Source organism: Eubalaena glacialis, chromosome 3, assembly GCF_028564815.1.
Source record: "Eubalaena glacialis isolate mEubGla1 chromosome 3, mEubGla1.1.hap2.+ XY, whole genome shotgun sequence".
Classification (NCBI taxonomy): domain Eukaryota; kingdom Metazoa; phylum Chordata; class Mammalia; order Artiodactyla; family Balaenidae; genus Eubalaena; species Eubalaena glacialis.
Window position 1 is genome coordinate 167,204,217 of NC_083718.1, and position 17,555 is coordinate 167,221,771.

Below are 17,555 nucleotides of genomic sequence, written 5' to 3' on the forward strand. Positions count from 1 at the left end.
AGTCTTATTATCGTAGCTGCTCAACAAATATTTGTGGAATGGAATCATATTTGAGGGCAATGAAAAAAAAAAAAAAAATGCAGTGGCTCAGCACCATGGACAGATCACACAGACACCTGCAGTTGGAGGTAGTCCAACCTGTAAGCTCATTTGCATTCATTTGCATAATGAAGCCAACTTCATTTCCCTGGGGGTCCAAAGGCTCTGCATCATGGGGGATCCAATCAGTCCTGGTTTGGGGGGTTGGGCAGGGAAACTGTCAAGGCCAGAGACTGGTCCTCTGAGGACTCCGGGAGAATCTCTTTTCCTCTTTGCTTACCACCCTTTTCTTTTTGGTCAGGAGCCAGTGGTCCTGAGCCTTCTGAAGTTAGGATTCTGCCTGGCGGTGGGAATCCTGACACCAAGGATGGGACAACCCGGATGGTGAGTAGTAGGAGACTCTGGGAGATAGGGTTCTTAAATCAGAATAACCTGGGTTTGAATCTTGATTCAAAGTGACTCACGCATTTACCGGCTTTGTGACCTTACCATTTTGAGCTCAATTTTCTCATGGGTAAGTGTGGATAATGTCTACACATAGGATTTCAGTGGGATTAGAGAATATTAGGTATGCACAGTACCTGGTACATAGCAAGTGCTCAGAGATGAGCTGTGAGCAGGATTTGGAAGAAGCCATACCCATGGTGGGTATGGGGAGGCAGTCGGGGGGAGGAAGGGAGGAAGAGCCTTGGAGGTGCTGCTGTCTGGAGTCTTTGAGGCTGTCATCACCTCATAGTCAGCAGATGGCCCAGGAGCCTGGTCTGGGATGAGAGAGGGCGCCGTCTGCCAGCTCCTCAGTCCCTGTCCCTCCTGCTGGCACCCCCTCCTGCCGTAGCTCCTGTCCTGGCAGCTCTGGAGTCCTGATTAGAGGCAGTACTTGCTGAGAGCTGACCTCTCTGTCCTGTAGTCTTGGCAAGCCTGGGATGGGGGCCAGGAGCACTGGTTCCAATGCTTTCTCTCCATCACCCCCCTGCCCTGCCAGCCCACTGTTCCTGGGAGGAGGAACTCCTGGGTTCTAACCCCAGTTTAGGATTCAGATGCTGCTCGAATAACCAGCATTCCTCCTCTTTATGTTTCTCATCCCTTCATGACTCCCCTCCATTGGAATGGGGGTGGTGGTAAAAGGCAAAAGGGGAAATTTCATCAGGGGATATTTGGAACCCGGAAGAGGAAGGCGGAGTCATCTCAGGTTATCCCTTCCTATCTCAGTCCTGGGTTGAGGGGGAAGGAGAAAAAGCCTACAGCCAGATAGAAGGAGCTGGGTGTGGAAGGAAGCGGAGGGATTTTCCTGCAGAATCGTGATAGATATGTAGATTTGGGCCCAGCGTTCTCTTTGGTTATTGCTTCTGGGAGCTGTGACCCAGAGGCCTGACTCTTCATAGCAGTGGAATTGAGTAGGGATGGGACACAGGTGTGGTGCTGGATCAATTTGCCTCATGTCAGCTTGTTAAAAGCTAGTTCACCTAATGGCTAGTATGTTTGACTATTGTTTTTATGTCTGTATTGGTATCTTTTTATTTTCGGTTACCTAAGGATTTTTAAAAACCCATTTGGTTGAGGGCATTTCCTCTTGTGAATAAGTATTTATCATATTTGCAGCATTTGATGAATGATGACGTTATTTTGTGCCCTTGTGAGCATCTTTGTCTAGTATGACTGTTTTAAGGCTTTTAAGCCCATTTGTGGAAAGATAGTAGAATTAATCACACTAAATTGGCATGCACTACCTAAAGGGATATAAGAGTACCTAATAAAAGATAGTTTCAGGTGAAGTGGCCTGTTGTTCAATCTTAATCCCACTGCTTCCTATTTTCCCAGGAGGTTCCTGGGGCCTGGCCCCCAACACTATGAAGAGCCCTTGCTGAGGCCATGAGGGGTTATCATGGCGACCGAGGCAGCCATCCCCGCCCAGCCCGCTTTGCCGACCAGCAGCATATGGACGTGGGCCCCGCTGCCAGGGCTCCATACCTGCTGGGCTCCGGGGAGGCCTTCTCCACCGAGCCCCGCTTCTGTGCCCCAAGAGCTGGCCTGGGACACCTTTCTCCTGAAGGGCCCCTGAGCCTGAGTGAGGGGCCATCAACAGGCCCCGAGGGAGGGCCAGGAGGGGCCGGGGTTGGGGGGGGTAGCAGCACCTTCCCCAGGATGTACCCTGGCCAGGGCCCCTTCGACACCTGTGAAGACTGTGTGGGCCACCCACAGGGCAAGGGTGCCCCCCGCCTGCCTCCCACACTTCTGGACCAGTTTGAAAAGCAGTTGCCCGTTCAACAAGATGGCTTCCACACGCTGCCATACCAGCGAGGTCCAGCGGGGGCCGGGCCCGGGCCAGGGTCTGGCACCACCCCGGAGGCCCGCAGCGAGAGCCCCAGCCGCATCCGGCACCTGGTTCACTCCGTGCAGAAGCTGTTTGCCAAGTCCCACTCTCTGGAGGCGCCAGGGAAGCGGGACTATAATGGGCCCAAGGCTGAGGGCAGAGGTGGCTCCGGCGGAGACAGCTACCCTGGCCCGGGCTCTGGAGGCCTCCACACCTCCCACCACCACCATCACCACCACCACCACCACCACCAGTCCCGGCATGGCAAGAGGAGCAAGAGCAAGGACCGCAAGGGGGATGGACGGCACCAGGCCAAGGCCGCGGGCTGGTGGAGCTCCGATGACAACTTGGACAGTGACAGCGGCTTCCTGGCCGGTGGGCGGCCCCCTGGGGAGCCTGGTGGTCCCTTCTGCCTGGAGGCTCCAGATGGGTCCTACCGGGACTTGAGCTTCAAGGGGCGCTCGGGCGGGTCGGAAGGCCGCTGTCTTGCCTGCACTGGCATGTCCATGTCACTGGATGGACAATCGGTCAAGCGAAGTGCCTGGCATACCATGATGGTCAGCCAGGGCCGGGATGGATACCCAGGGGCCGGGCCAGGCAAGGGGCTCCTGGGTCCGGAGGCCAAGGCCAAAACCAGGACTTATCACTATCTGCAGGTGAGGCTTTGGTGGGGGTGGGAAACAGGGTCCTCAGCCCTCATCAGTGTTGTCACCCAGGGAGCTGTGGAAAGGGTTGGGTGGGAGCCAGCTATTCCCAGGATAGAGGGTCTGGAGTCAGGGAGGCTCTTCCCTGCCTCACTGTATTGCCTTGAGCCCCTTTTGGGACCTCAGTTTCCCTGTTTGCGCAGTGAAGGGGCCCTTCTATTTTGATATTGTGTGTCAGTGCCAGGAAGACTTTTCCTTTACCTGATGTTTTGGGCGAGCTGTGCTGGCCTCTACCTTGTGAGGCTGGAGGCGGAATGAGGTTGAGAGTAGACAGTGAACAGGACAGTGTGGTGCTCCCTGCCTGTAGCTTCCCCAAGATTGGAGGTCAGCAGTTGGAAAGCAGTCCTCTTGCCCCTAGGCCTTCTCCAGACCTCTTTTCTGCCCAAATCTGGGTGGTCCAGATATTGTTTGAATGTGAAGGTCAGTTATTTCCAGAATGCGCCTCTGCTGGTGATTGTCGTTCTGGGGAACCTGCAGTAGGACACCCGTGAGGCTGTGGAAGAGCCTGGGAGCCTGTCTTACGGGTTTCCCCAGGCTGGGCTTCACACTGAAGTCTGAGCTCCAGACACAGCAGCAGGCCAGGGCTTCCTGAGAGTGGATGGTGCAGGTGATAGCTAGCACACTGTCCCTGTCATCTTTTACCAACTCTATGGTGTCTGCAGGTGAGGCTAAGAGCTCTGACCCCTTCTTCTTATGGAGCCTTCATCCATCTCTCACTGTCCCCTCTCCGTCTTCCTACTGAGATGGGGTCAGGGGCTCTTCTTGCCATCAACCTTCCTCTTCTCTGCCTTACGCTCCCCTCTCATATCCCCTGACATGCTTTCCTGAGCCCTGCTGTAGTTTTAGGAGGAAAAGTCTAGACAAGTTCTAGAAGTCCAGTAGACTTAGGGTTATCCCCCAAACCCACGTTCCTCATAGTTAATCTGCATCCATTCATTCAGTGAGCATTTCCTGGGTGCTGTGGATACAAAGATGAAGACACAGACGCTGCTTGGGAGGAGCTCACCATTTAAAGGTGGGATAGACAAGGCATCAGGTAGAATACACTGTGATGAGGCTGTGAGAGGAGAGAGCCTTGGGAGCCTTGGGAGCCCAGAGGAGGCACCTCACCCACCTGGGTGATGGTGGCCAGAACAACTTCTAGGAAGAATGTCCCCTGAGCAGAATCTCAGTGGAGAATTTGGAGTTAGTTGAGTGCAGAAGTTCCAGGATTTAAGGGTGTTCCAGGAAGAGGCTACAGCACGTTCAAAGGTGTGGAGAGTTGAGCTTGCATGTGTCTTTGGGTGTCACTGGCCTTTTTGGTAAGTTGTTCACATGTTAGGGCTCTCCTGGGTGGGGAACTCACAAAAGCTCAAGGGAACAGATAGGGCCACAGTGGAAGCAGGAAGGGGTGGGAGACAGAAGGGGAGGTTGGAGACTTCTAGGATTCAGGACTTCTGGGTTGGCCTTGGATTGCCCCCTCCCTGGGAGAGAGGTGCTCTAAGCTGGGGATTGAAGGGTCCAGCAGAAAGGGCCGAGGAGAGATCACCAACCCTTCTTCTCCCATCCCTGCAACCTTGCCACCACTCCGCTGCTCCCTGCTGCTTCTCCAGGGCTGCCCTCACCTCCCTGGGGGCTTCCTTTTTAACATGCAACTCACAGTGTCCTGCAGAGAAGCCAGCAGCTCTGCAGTGGCTATGGAGTGGGAGCCCTGCAGTGTGCAGAGCGTGCCCTGGCTGTCCCATCTGCCTCCCTCTGCCTCTGTGGCTCCTCTCTGTAGAGTATGGGGAAGGGGAAGGATCTATCAGGGGCCGGGGTTCCAGGGAATCTTAGGACTGGAAAGCCTGAGCCTGTTTGGGGGAGAACAAGGGGCTGCAGGGACTCTCTAGACAGACTGGTGCCCCCCCGGCACAAAAGCAGGGGAAGCTGGCCACATCAGACCAGGTGTCTTTGTTGGATCCCCAGTCCTTTTGTTGAGACCTTGTTCCCCTACTGGATGCCAGCTCTCTCTCAGACTTCTTCCAGAATCCCTCTTTTCACTCGGAGCCCTTGTTCCTTCATGGAGCCTCGTCTCTTCCCTGCGTTCCCATCTTCTGATTGAGCCCAGCCCCCCACCGAGCCCCGTCCGCCTCACCCCCTGAGGGCTCCTTCATGGGGCCCCATCCCATCCCTGTTCTCACACTGATCTCTGACCCCTCATTTAGTCCCACCCCAGAATCTCTATTCCTCTCCTGAACCCTATGCTCTCCCTGAACCCTGACCCCCACCCCATTTAACCTGTTCTTTTCAACAGGTGTTTTAAATCTTCGCTACCTGCCCTGGGCCCCTCCCGCATGCCTTCATTACACCTCATTCTTCACAGTGTAGGCCGACCATCCCAGACTCCCTCACCTTCCTGTCAGTGGACTCATCAAGATCCCCCGCCACCCTCATACCCTTCCTTCTTGGCTCAGAGGAGAAGCCAGGACCGCCCATCCCAGGATGACGCCTCCACAGGGCTTGAGCCTATCTCTCTGGGATCCCCTCTGTCCATGAGCTGTCCCCCATTCCTCCCCACATTTAAAGACTGTCTCTTTACTGACTCTTTCCCTCATCCTGCAAACATGCCCAAATCTCTCTCATCCTAAAAAAAAAAATCTTTCTTCAACCCCATACCCCTTTCCATCTCCCTCCTGTCTTCCCTTCATTTCCAAGTTCTTAGAGTGCAGACTCCACTCCTTTACTTCCTTTCACGCTCCCCTTTACTACAGTCTGACTTCCACACCCCTGTCCTCTAAAATGTCCTGGGAGTGGTCACCAATGGTCTCTTGAGAGCTCTCCTTGAAAGGTACCTTTCAATGCTTATAATAACAATGGTCAACATTGGGCACTTACTCTGTGCTGGGCACTCTATATTGGCTCACTTATCTTTCCCACCAATGCTGTGAAGTGGGCATAATTATCATCACCAGTTCACAGACGAGGAACCTGAGGCTTAGAGATGAATCAGTTCTGCTCAAGTTTACCCAGCTAGCAAGTGATGGGGCCAGAATTTGAACACGGTTCTAACTCCCTAGCCCGAATCACTAACCTCTGCGTGCACTGTGGCATTTGACATTATCAACTCCTTCTATTCTGGAAATGTCTCCTGTTTCCATGACATAGCATTCTCCTGACTTCCCTCCCACCCTTCTGCCCACTCTTTCTCAGGTGACTTCATAGGCTCCTCTCCCTTTCTTCGCAGTCCCCTTTTAAATGTCAGTGGATCCCTTCCCACCTCTCTTTCTTCTTTCCCCTGGGCTGTTTCATTCTCTCCTGTGGATTCAGCTGCCACCCATGACTCCCCCACGTCTGCCTCCAGCCCAGGTCTCTCCACTGAACTCCAGAACCAAACGCCCAACCACCTGCTCCACAGCTCTCTGCCAGCTCAAGATGCTCAACGCTGAACCTATCACCTTTCCCCCAAACCTGTTTCTCTGGGATTCTGTGGCTCCGTGAGCGACAGCACCATTCCCCCAGGTCCTCAGCCAGCAACATCTCAGTCATCATCGACTCCTCCCCACCCCCTCACCCCCCACGTCTAATCAGGCTCACTGATGCTCCTTAACACCTCTCATTTCCATCTCCTCTTCCCCCTCATTGTCATTGTCTTAATTTAAGCCTCATCATCTCTTGCCTGGATAACAGCATCAGCCTCTTAATTGGTCTCCGTCTCGCCACTTGAGCCCCTGCCCTGCTCCTGGCCCTCCACAATCCATCCTCTGTTTGGACTGTTGAAGTGCTCTTTCTGAAACACAAATTGATGTCACTCCCTCTGTGTCTCTTCACAGAAGGGAGGCGGAAAGTTAGAGGATTTGGGATATAAGCAGTTAAGAGGATGAAGGAGAAGGAGGGGTGAAAGGTCACTGAGGTCAGGTGACGCTTTACTGCTAGGGGTGAGATTGACGTAGGTCACTTTGACCTCTGAGCTTCAACCTCTTGGCACCTGGCCTGTCAGCGCCTAGACTCTCTAGGTGGTCCTCAATTAAGTAGCAAAAGGCACGTGGAGGATGATGAGGCATCTCCTGTAGCGGAGACCTCGCCTGCTCTGCCTCTGCGCATTCCTGAACGTGGCCTGCTTGAGCCAGGGCTGAGTGTCTCCCACTGGCAGTGGAGAATGTGGGTCCCGGCTTCCAGATTTAGTGGGGACTTGTCTGAAAGATAGAGGCCCCTTGTCCCTGCAGGTGCCGCAAGATGACTGGGGGGGTTACCCCACTGGGGGCAAGGACGGGGAGATCCCCTGCCGCAGGATGCGGAGCGGCAGCTACATCAAAGCCATGGGGGATGAGGAGAGTGGAGACTCAGAAGGCAGCCCCAAGACATCTCCCAAAGCGGTCGCCCGGCGCTTTACCACCCGCCGCTCCTCCAGCGTGGACCAGGCCCGGATCAAGTAAGGACAGGGAGAGCTGGGGTGGGGGTGGGGTGTAGGATGCTGATCCTGGGTGCCTGTAGGAGATGTGCATAGAGTGGGTACCAGTCAGGTTCCCTGCTTAGGGGTCAACTGGGCAGTCTTGCTCTGCCCCATATAAAGAGGGGGTGCCTGTGATAGCCCCTATCTGAATGTCTCTTTGGCAGAATCCCTTTACCCAGGAGTCTCCTGGGGATCTCTGGGATTTCTGAGGGTTAGAACCCGCTCAGGGGCCTCAGTACTCTCATTCCCCTCCCCCACCTCCTAGCAGACCCCCATTCTGAATCTGGAATTTTGACCTTTCCCAGCTGCTGTGTCCCGCCCCGGATCCACCCCCGGAGCTCCATCCCTGGCTATAGCCGTTCCCTCACCACCGGACAGGTAGGGAGAGGCCCAGCATGCTGGAAGGAAAGGGTGGGAAGGGGGATTCAGTCCCATGCTCAGCCTAGGCCTTAAAATCAGGAATCTGCCCATGGAGAGAGCACAGGTCTGGTTCTGGGGAGCTGGGAAGCCTGCCTTGGGACTCCTGGAGCTGACTCAGACTGAGGATCTCAGAGAGTCACATCCTTAAAAACCACCAAGCATCCTCAAAAGTGATGAACTTGTAAGGGCAGCGTCAGTTCTCTGAGGTTCCCCAGCCCTTTCGTGGCCTGATTGCTCCCAACCCACCCCATGTAAAAGGCAAGATTGAGTGTACAGACCGGGAATAGGCAGAACTGCAGTCTCAGAGATGATCAGGGCTTGAGTTCTTTCCCCTCCACTCCACCCTGTGGAACACTGGCAAGATACCTCCCTCTCAACGCCTCTGTTGGCTCATTTTTTTTTTTTTAAATTTTATTTTATTTATTTATTTTTGGCTGTGCTGTGTCTTCGTTGCAGTGCGCGGGCTTCTCATCGCGGTGGCTTCTCTTGTTGCGGAGCACGGGCTCTAGGTGCGCGGGCTTCAGTAGTTGCGGCACGCAGGCTCAGTAGTTGTGGCGCACGGGCTTAGTTGCTCCGCGGCATGTGAGATCATCCCGGACCAGGGCTCTACCCCGTGTCCCCTGCATTGGCAGGCGGATTCTTAACCACTGCGCCACCAGGGAAGCCCCTGTTGGCTCATCTTTGAAATGACAATTGTAATGATGCTTATCTCACAGGGGTTTTGTGAGTTCAGTGAGAAAATATATGCAAACACAAGGTACCTGGCCCCACACTGGTATTTTACAAGTGTGAGTTCTATACCTAAGTGTAGACTTTACCCTTAACTAAAGGAGGCAGTGCAGTTTAGTAATTAAATGCATGAGGTGGGTTTGAATTCCAGCTCAGCCACTTACCAGCTGAGTGACCTGGGGCAAGTTACTTGACTTTTTTGAGCCCCACTCTCCCTATTTAAAAATAGGCATCATAATAGTGTTCTTGGCACACAGCCAGCACTCAATAAAGGTTAGCTATTTTTACTGTTTGCTGGGGAAAAAAAGCAATGCAAAGACCGTCCAGGTTGGCTCCCATGGTTTTGCTGCTGCAGTCTCTCAGCATTTCTTTGTTACATTTCCTGAATCAGGGAATCTGATTGGCACAGCCATCTTTTCACAGAAGACCAGTCTATGTTGCTAAACCCACTAGTTAATGCTCAGCCCTTGTTTTACTTGATCCATCAGCAACATCTAACGCAGCTGATGACTCTCTCCTTCCTGAAACACTTTTCTCAGTTGGCTTTGAGGACACCACACCTTTTAGGTTCTTGTAGCTTCTCTCTCTGGTTGCCTATTCTTAGTCTGTGTCACTGGCGCCCACAAACTCTTCAGGATTGGAACACTGGAGTTTTCCAGGGCTTAGTTCCTGGACTTCTTCCTACACTCACTCTTTGGGTGAGCTCATCCAGGCTCATGGCTTTGAATATTATTGAGAGCCTGATGACTCCCAAATGTCTATCACCAGCCCACATTCTCCCATAAATGCATATATATCTGTGTGTTGAAATCTCACTTGGATGTTGAGTAGACATCTCAAACTTAAGATGTTCAAAACCAAACTGCTGGTACCCTTTTCTCCCTCCTCAAATTTCCTACTCCATCCAATGTCTTCTCCATTTCAGATAATGGCAATTTTATTCTTCCAGGAGCTCTGATCTAAAACACTGAAGTCAGTCTGGACTCCTTACTCTCTCACACATCCCATGTCCAACCCTTCGGCAAATCCTGTTGGTCCCACCTTCAAAGTATTTCCAGGATCCAATCACTCCTCACCATCTCCACTGCCAGCACGTCAGTGCAAGTCACCATGTTCTTTTGTCTAGACTGTTGCACTGCTTTCTAGTTGATCTCTTGCACTTGTCCTTGCTCCACTTCATTCTCTCATAATATGGCCAGAGTGATCATTTAAGAATAAAATTGCATTCAATCAAGACCTTGCTCAGGGGAATAGTCAAACACTGTACTATGATGTATAAGGCCCTGCATGATCTGGCCCTTGCTACCTCTGAGTTCCTGTCCTAACACTGTTCCCATCCCACACCCACTCCAGCCACACTGGTCTCCTTGCTGCACCTCCTACACCACACGTGTGCTTCAGCCTTAAGTCCTTTGCTGCTACCTCTGCCTGGATCTCTCCTTCCCAGATACTCCCATGGATTGCTCCCTCGCTTCTTTCAGGTCTTTACCCAAACGTTCTAAATTTTAATTTTAACCCCTCTCAACATTTCCCGTTTCCCTTCTCTGTTCTTCTCCTTTTCCTCTTCCTCCCCCCCCTTCTTCTTTTTATCACTTTACACTATCTAACATCATGTACACTTTACATATTTTTCCAGGGGGGCATGGTTTATAACGCCTGATTTACAGAAGAGGAAACAGGTTTAATGAACTAGCGACGTCACTCTATTATCTTTATCACTTTTTACCCTTCTAGTATTTTCCTAGAACATCTTTTCCTATATTTTACTTTAAAGCTTTTTGTCTCTTTATGTTTTAGGTATGTCTTTTGTAAGTAGTTTATAGCTATATTTTATTTTATATCCATTCTGACAGTTGTTTGAGAGTTTAATACATTTATATTTATTGTGATTTCTGATATGCTTGGATTCATTTCTGTCATCTTATTTTGTGCCATCTATTTATCCTGCCTTTTGGGTGATGCTTTTCTACTCCTTTGCTGCCTTCTTTTGGATCAATTGGATTTTCTTCATTTTTCTCTTCACCAAATCCCACACTGATTTGGCAGTTATATATACTAATTTCATTATTTTTGTGGTTATTCTTATAATTTCATGTGCATATTTGACTTAGCAAAGTCTCAGATTGACAATTACTTCTACCCTTCTTCTGAACAATGTAAAGACCTTAGGACACTTTACTTTTGATCACCTCTTCCCTTCTTACATGTACCAGTTGCCCAGTATTTTAGTCCCACCTTTTTTTTACCTCTCTCAATTAGTCTTTATTATTGTTATTAACTTTTATACTACTAATACTTGATTAGTAGTATTACTAATACTAAGTATTACTAATACTTCACATTTTTACCTTTCCCCCCTCACTATACCTTCTTACATTTCATTTCTTCCTTTTAAAGTAAATTCTTTAGTAACTTTTTTCAGTGAGTGTCTGTTAGTGGCAAATTCTGCCTTTAACCAAAAATGTCATTTACTCTCACTATTTTATATAATTTAGCTTATTACAGAATTTTAGGTCAACATTTATTTTCTCTCAGTGTTTTGATGATATTCCTCTGTCATCTGTTCTGTTGTTGCTGTGGAGAAGTCTACTATCAATCTAATAGTCTTTGTTGGTTATTTTCATTTCTCTCTGATTGTTGTCAAGATTTTGCCCTTGATTTTGGTGTCCTACAGTTTCTCTATGGGGTGTGTGTGTGTGTGTGTGTGTGTGTGGTGTGTTCCCTGAATCTGAGGATTCATATCTTTCATCAAATCTGGAAAATTCTCTCATGGTTACTGTTTGCTGGTACATCTTTTTCCTTCTTTTTACTTTCTATCTACTTGCTTTTTTATCCAGTCTGAAAATCTCTGCCTTTTGAATGGCAGTGTTTTGTCTACTCACATTTAATGTGATTATTGATATGGTTGGATTGTCTCATGTCATTTTTGTTCCTCTGTTCTTCCTTTACTACCTTCTTTTGTATTAAATACTTTGTGTACCATTTTAATTTCTTTTCGTTAATTCCTTTTTACTATCTTATTCAAGTTATTAGTGGTTGCACTAGAAATTACAATGTGTATCTTAACTTATTAAAATCTAATTGATTCTGGTAAAATACAGAAGCACTGCTCTAATATATCTCCTTTCTCTCTCCCTTTTCTGTGCTATTATTGTCATATGTATTACCTATACCTGTGTTATAAACCTAAAAATTATTATAAACCAATAATAGTGTTATAATAATTGCTTTGCTTATGTCTTTTAAAGAAGTTGAGAGAAAAAAATGTGAAAAATATATTTATAGAGCTATTTATATTTACTCACATATTTACCATTTCTGGTTCTCCTCATTTCTTCCTGTGGATTTGAGTTACTACTGGTTGTCACTTCCTTTTAACCTGAAGAACTTCCATTAGTATTTCTTGTAAGATAGTTCTGCTGGCAATAATTTCTTCAGTCTGTATTTATTTGGAAATGTCTTTATTTTTACTTCATTTTTTGAAGGATAGTTTTGCTGGATATAGAATTCCTGGTTGACAGTTTTTTTCTTTTAGCACTTTCACTATACCATTCCACTGCCTTTGGTGTTCATTGTTTCTGATGAAAAGCCAGTTTTTAATCATATTGGGTTTTTTTTTTTTTGTATGCGATGAATTGTTTTCCTCTTGTTGCTGTTAAGATTTTCTCTTTGTCTTTCAACATTTTGACTGTAATGTGTCTGGGTGTGGATCTCTTTGTGTTTAACCTACTTTGGATTCATTGAGTTTCTTTGATCTGTAGATTAATGTTTTTCATCAAATTTGGAAAGTTTGGGGCCATTATTTTTTCAAATATTTTTTCTTCCTCTTTCTCTCTCTCTTCTTCTGGGACTCCCATTACATGCATACTGGTATACCTGATGTTGTTGCATAGGTCTCTGAGGCGCTGTTCATTTCTATTCAGTCATTTTCCCCATTCAGTTCTTTATACTGGATAATCTATACTCATCTATCTTCAAGTTTACTGATCACTTTTTATGCTGAGCCCTTCTGGTGAATTTTTAATTTCAGTTATTATACTTTTCAGCTCTAGAATTTCCATTTGATTCTTTTCTTGTTCTTTTTAAAAAATAATTAATTAATTAATTTTTGGCTGCCATTTTTGGCTGGTTGGGTCTCCGTTGCTGCGTGAGGGCTTTCTCTAGTTGCGGCGAGCGGGGGCTACTCTTCACTGAGGTGTGCGGGCTTCTCATTGTGGTGGCTTTTCTTTGTTGAGGAGCGGGGGCTCTAGGCTCATGGGCTTCAGTAGTTGTGGCACGTGGGCTCAGTAGTTGTGGCTCGCAGGCTCTAGAGTGCAGGCTTAGTAGTTGTGGCTCATGGGCTTAGTTGCTCTGCGGCATGTGGGATCTTCCCGGACCAGGGCTTGAACCCATGTCCCCTGCATTGTCAGGCGGATTCTTAACCACTGAGCCACCAGGGAAGTCCTTTTCTTGTTCTTTTTAAAAAAAAATTCTCTTTGTTGTGATTTTCTATTAATGCTGTCACTGTTGTCATACTTTCCTTTAAATATTTAAACATGCTTTCCTTTGGTTCTTTGAACATTCTTATAATAGCTGCTTTGTAGTCTTTGTCTGATAAATCAAATGTTTGGGGACATTCACATTTTCTTGTTTATTTACATGTGTCACAAATTTTTTGGTTGAATACTGAACATTTTAGATAATGTAGCAACTCTGGATTCTTATTTTACCTCTTGAAGATTGTTATTGCTTTGTTTGTTTGTTTGTTAATCCCTGGGCTAAGTCTGTGAAATCTATCTACGATTCCAGATGCAGCCTCTGATTTCTCCACTAATTGTTTTTCTTTCTTGTTTTTATTTTAAAGCCTGGTTTCCTAGGGGTTGACCCTGTCTCTGCATAGCTTAATGTCCAGCCAGAGATTGATCAGAGGTTGTGCTCAAAAACTTCAAGCCCGTAAGACTTCTCCTCTCTCCTTTTATGGTTCTATGTGTGAACTGGGGAGTACAAACACTGTGCCGTTTTCAAGCCGTCTCTGGCTTTTACTTTTCACCAGGCTCTCTTGCATTTCTTCTGCACGTATGCACAGACTCCATTGGCAAAGGATATGTGGGTGGGCTCAAGGCCTCTCTGATCTCTGTTGTACATGCACCCAGCCTCTAGTTAACCCAGACTATGTGAAGAGCTTATCAAACTCTCTATGGCTATCTTACTCCCTGGAACTCCCCATCAAATCCCTGTCTAGTCTGACAGTCCCATTGCTTGCCCCCAAACAGTGCTGAAACCTCAGCTTGGCAGTGCTGCTGGTTATTCCTATTCTTGACACTATAACAGACAATGCTCAAAATTAAGTGAGCTCCCTTTGTTAGTTGCAGTGAAGCAGCTGGTTTTTCATAGCCTGGCCCACCCTTTTTGAACTATTGCAACAGATAGAGCTGGGAGCTTGGGTAATGGGAGCAGCCCCAGGCAAGGACACCACAGACTCATGCTGTTCTTACCCAAAGTTCAGTAATTTTCATGAATGTGTTTCTTTGCTGTATACCTTTGATTGATTTTCAGAGTGATAAAATGGTTGTTTTTGACAGTTTTGTGCAGCTTTATAGTTGTCTTGGGGGATAGGATTTGGTATCCTCACTCTGTTGTGTCTGAAGTCAGAAGTCTGGAAAATTCTCAGTGACTATTATTATCCCTTTGAATATTGCCTCTTCTACATTTTATCGAGTCCCCGCTCTAGAACTCTTATTTGTTGTATTTGGGGCCTTTTTATTCTCTCCTTCATATTTTCCATCTCTTTACCTCTCTATGTTGCCTTCTAGGTAAGTTCCTCAGATATTATTCACTATTCACTGGTTCACTATTTTTCTCTTCAATTGTGTTTCATTTACTCATTAGTTGTGTTTTAAATTTCCCCCTTTGCCCCCTAGAAATCTGATTTAGTCCCTTTTCAAATCTTTCTGGTTTGTTCAAAGCTTTTTTTTTTTTGGCCGCACCACGCGGCACGTGGGATCTTAGTTCCCCAACCAGGGATCAAATCTGTGCCCCCTGCAGTGGAAGCGTGGAGTCTTAACCACTGGACCGCTAGGGAAGTCCCTCAAAGCTTTTATTCTATCCTTATGTTTTCAGTTTTATTTATCTTTTAAGTTTTAGAAAATTTAAACATTGTTTAAAAGCTAATCTGTTTTAGCTAAGGTAACACTAGCTGCTGTAACCGATAAACCTTGAATTCTCAACGGCTTCACTCAGTAGAAGTTTAGTTCTTGTTTATGTCACTGTTTGCATTAGTGATCTATTGCTGCATAATAAATTACCCCAAAACATAGTGTCTTAAAACAAAAAATATTTATTATCTCACAATTTCTGTGGGTCAGGAATCCAAGCACAGCTTAGCTGGGTGCCACATGGATCAGATGTCTCACAGGCTTCATCAAGGTGTTGGCCAAGTCATCTCAAGGCTTGCCTAGAGGAAGATCCCCTTCCACACTCACATGGCTGTCAGCAGGCTTCAGATCCTTGATGTGTGGGACTCACCATATGGCTTACAACATAACACAATTCACAACATAACAACTTGCTTCCCCCAGAGCAAAGACTCCTAGAGAGAGATGGTGAGAGAAAGTGTCCAAGATGGAAGCCACAGTGTTTTTGTAATCTAATCTCAGAAGTGACATGCCATTGTATCTGCCATATTCTATTCATTAGAAGTGGACCAATAGGTCTAATCTGCACTCAAGAGGAGGACACTATGCAAGGATGTGAATGCCAGGAGGTGAAGATGATTAGGAGCTGTGTCAGAGGTTGTCTACCACACAGTTTAATATGAGCTCATCTTCAATGGAGCTTTATCTTTGAGAACCCTCATCAGCCTGGATTAGGAGTGGGTCCCCCAGAAAATATTTTAAATTAATTAATTAATTTATTTTAACATCTTTATTGGAGTATAACTGCTTTACAATAATGTGTTAATTTCTGCTTTATAACACAGTGAATCAGCTATACATATACATATATCCCCATATCTCCTCCCTCTTGCGTCTCCCTCCCACCCTCCCAATCCCACCCCTTTAGGTGGTCAAAAAGCACTGAGCTGATCTCCCTGTGCTATGCGGCTGCTTCCCACTAGCTATCTATTTTACATTTGGTAGTATATATAAGTCCATGACATTCTCTCACTTTGTCCCAGCTTACCCTTCCCCCTCCCCGTGTCTTCAAGTCCATTCTCTACGTCTGCGTCTTTATTCCTGTCCTGCCCCTAGGTTCTTCAGAACCATTCAGAAAATATTTTTAAATTGCTTCTGTTCAACTATTCTCGGTCTGGGACCTTTTTATGTTAATTTTTAATTTTGGGGGCGTCTGGCCCATGCAGAAACTGAAGGCTGGGTCTGTGTGAAGATTAGCTTGTGGGTATAAATTCTTAGGAGATTTATCGTCTTTCCCCTCTCCCCAGTGCCTAGACTACAGACTAGCTCCCTTGTCGTCAGTCTGTGTTGATAATTGATTTTTCTAGTTTGTCTTTTCATCAAAGCTTTCCCCTTTCCTACTTTTATGCAGGTTCCCATTTCCAATTCCATGCTTCGTGTGGGCCCAAGTGGGTGTTAAAATCTAAGCCCTTTGGTTACTGAGACCAGCAACCCCTGCCCCCGCCTCCCACCCTCCACTGGGCTGTTTGCAGCATTGGCTCACACAGTTAATATTCTGATTTTCCAGTCTCCTCTTTGCTTTTGTCCCCTGGGGACTTATCTCGCTTTCTTGTGAGCTCAGTTATGCATATAAAACGTTTGTTATATTTTATTAAGTGTTTTAGAATGTTTTAAAATGGGAGGGTTTTCCAAGGTTTTCTAAACCAAATGACATATGTAAAGTATACAAGATGTTGCCTTGTCCCCAGTTGGACCCACTAACTCTAGTACAGACAATTTTCAGTTAGACCCAAACAAAGTATTTTCTTTTAAATATCCCACATTCTTGGAAATATTTACTGATTCTGAGTCTGGTTTGCAGAAAGGCTAAGGTTCTCATTTCCCAAGAGGATTCTTTGGCTTTGACTCTCCTTAAAGTGCGAGTTGCGGGGAGCAGGGTGGAAGGCAGTGTAGGGAAAATAGGAGAATTCACAGCACAGTGTCACAATTTCATACTTGTAATACAGTAAAGATCAGCTCAGATTCAGTATTCCTCTGAGAGTCTATAAAAGTCTGCGTTTCCCTTAGGTCCTGGTCCCTTATTGGAATGCCAGAAGCTCCTCTTGGCTAGTAGAGATGGAATATGTGTAGCCCCAGAGAGTTTCTCACCCTCCTTCTGTCTGCCTTGGATAGAATTGGTCATGGGACTAGCATATGGTGGAGATTTCAAGAGCTTGAGAACCCTTGGGAAAGACAGGCCTTTGAGAGGTATTGTCACTGTGATTTAAGAACTGCTTGCTACTAATAATAGTAGTTAATGTTTACTGAGCACCTGCTATATGCCAGATGTTATGCCTAGTGCTTTACACAGAGAAGAGAGCTGGAGATACAGATATAAGCCACAGAGTGAGATTCCTTCCATCCTTGGTGTCCAGACTTGAGACCGAAATGCTCTCTGCTAGGGTTAGATAAGCTTTCTTGTGCTTCAGAGGGACCCTCTGGGCTGGATTGGTTCTAGTTGGGAAGTATCTTGAGCCCGGCCTAGAAATAGCAAGAGTTAGATCAGCTCCTGAGCTTCAGGTACCACCGGTGCTTGGTACCACAGAGGTCAAGAGATAGGAAAATGAGAGGTAGACTCACAAGGAGTCGTGAAAGTCACAGGTGCCACAGGAGTGTGGCTTGTGCCAGACAAACATGGGAGAACTTCACGTCTACAGGATCTTGGATTGATTTGTCCACGGCCTGTGATTTCTGTACACTTGTAATGAAGTTCCTTTAGAAAAACCTGCAGACAGTCTTTCTTTTTAATTACTGGACCCATGTTGGAATCACTGAATCTCCAGCAAATTTGG

General features: G+C 46.9%; 1 protein-coding gene across 1 annotated transcript in view; it reads left to right on the plus strand.

Moving 5' to 3' along the window:
- The first annotated feature begins 1,908 nt into the window (after positions 1-1,908).
- DLGAP3 (DLG associated protein 3) overlaps positions 1,909-17,555 on the plus strand; it is a 37,841-nt gene continuing 22,194 nt past the window's right edge. The window contains exons 1-3 of the mRNA XM_061186820.1: positions 1,909-3,006; positions 7,236-7,441; positions 7,768-7,840. Coding sequence (XP_061042803.1) covers positions 1,909-3,006; positions 7,236-7,441; positions 7,768-7,840 — 1,377 coding nt within the window. The remainder of the gene's footprint in view (positions 3,007-7,235; positions 7,442-7,767; positions 7,841-17,555) is intronic.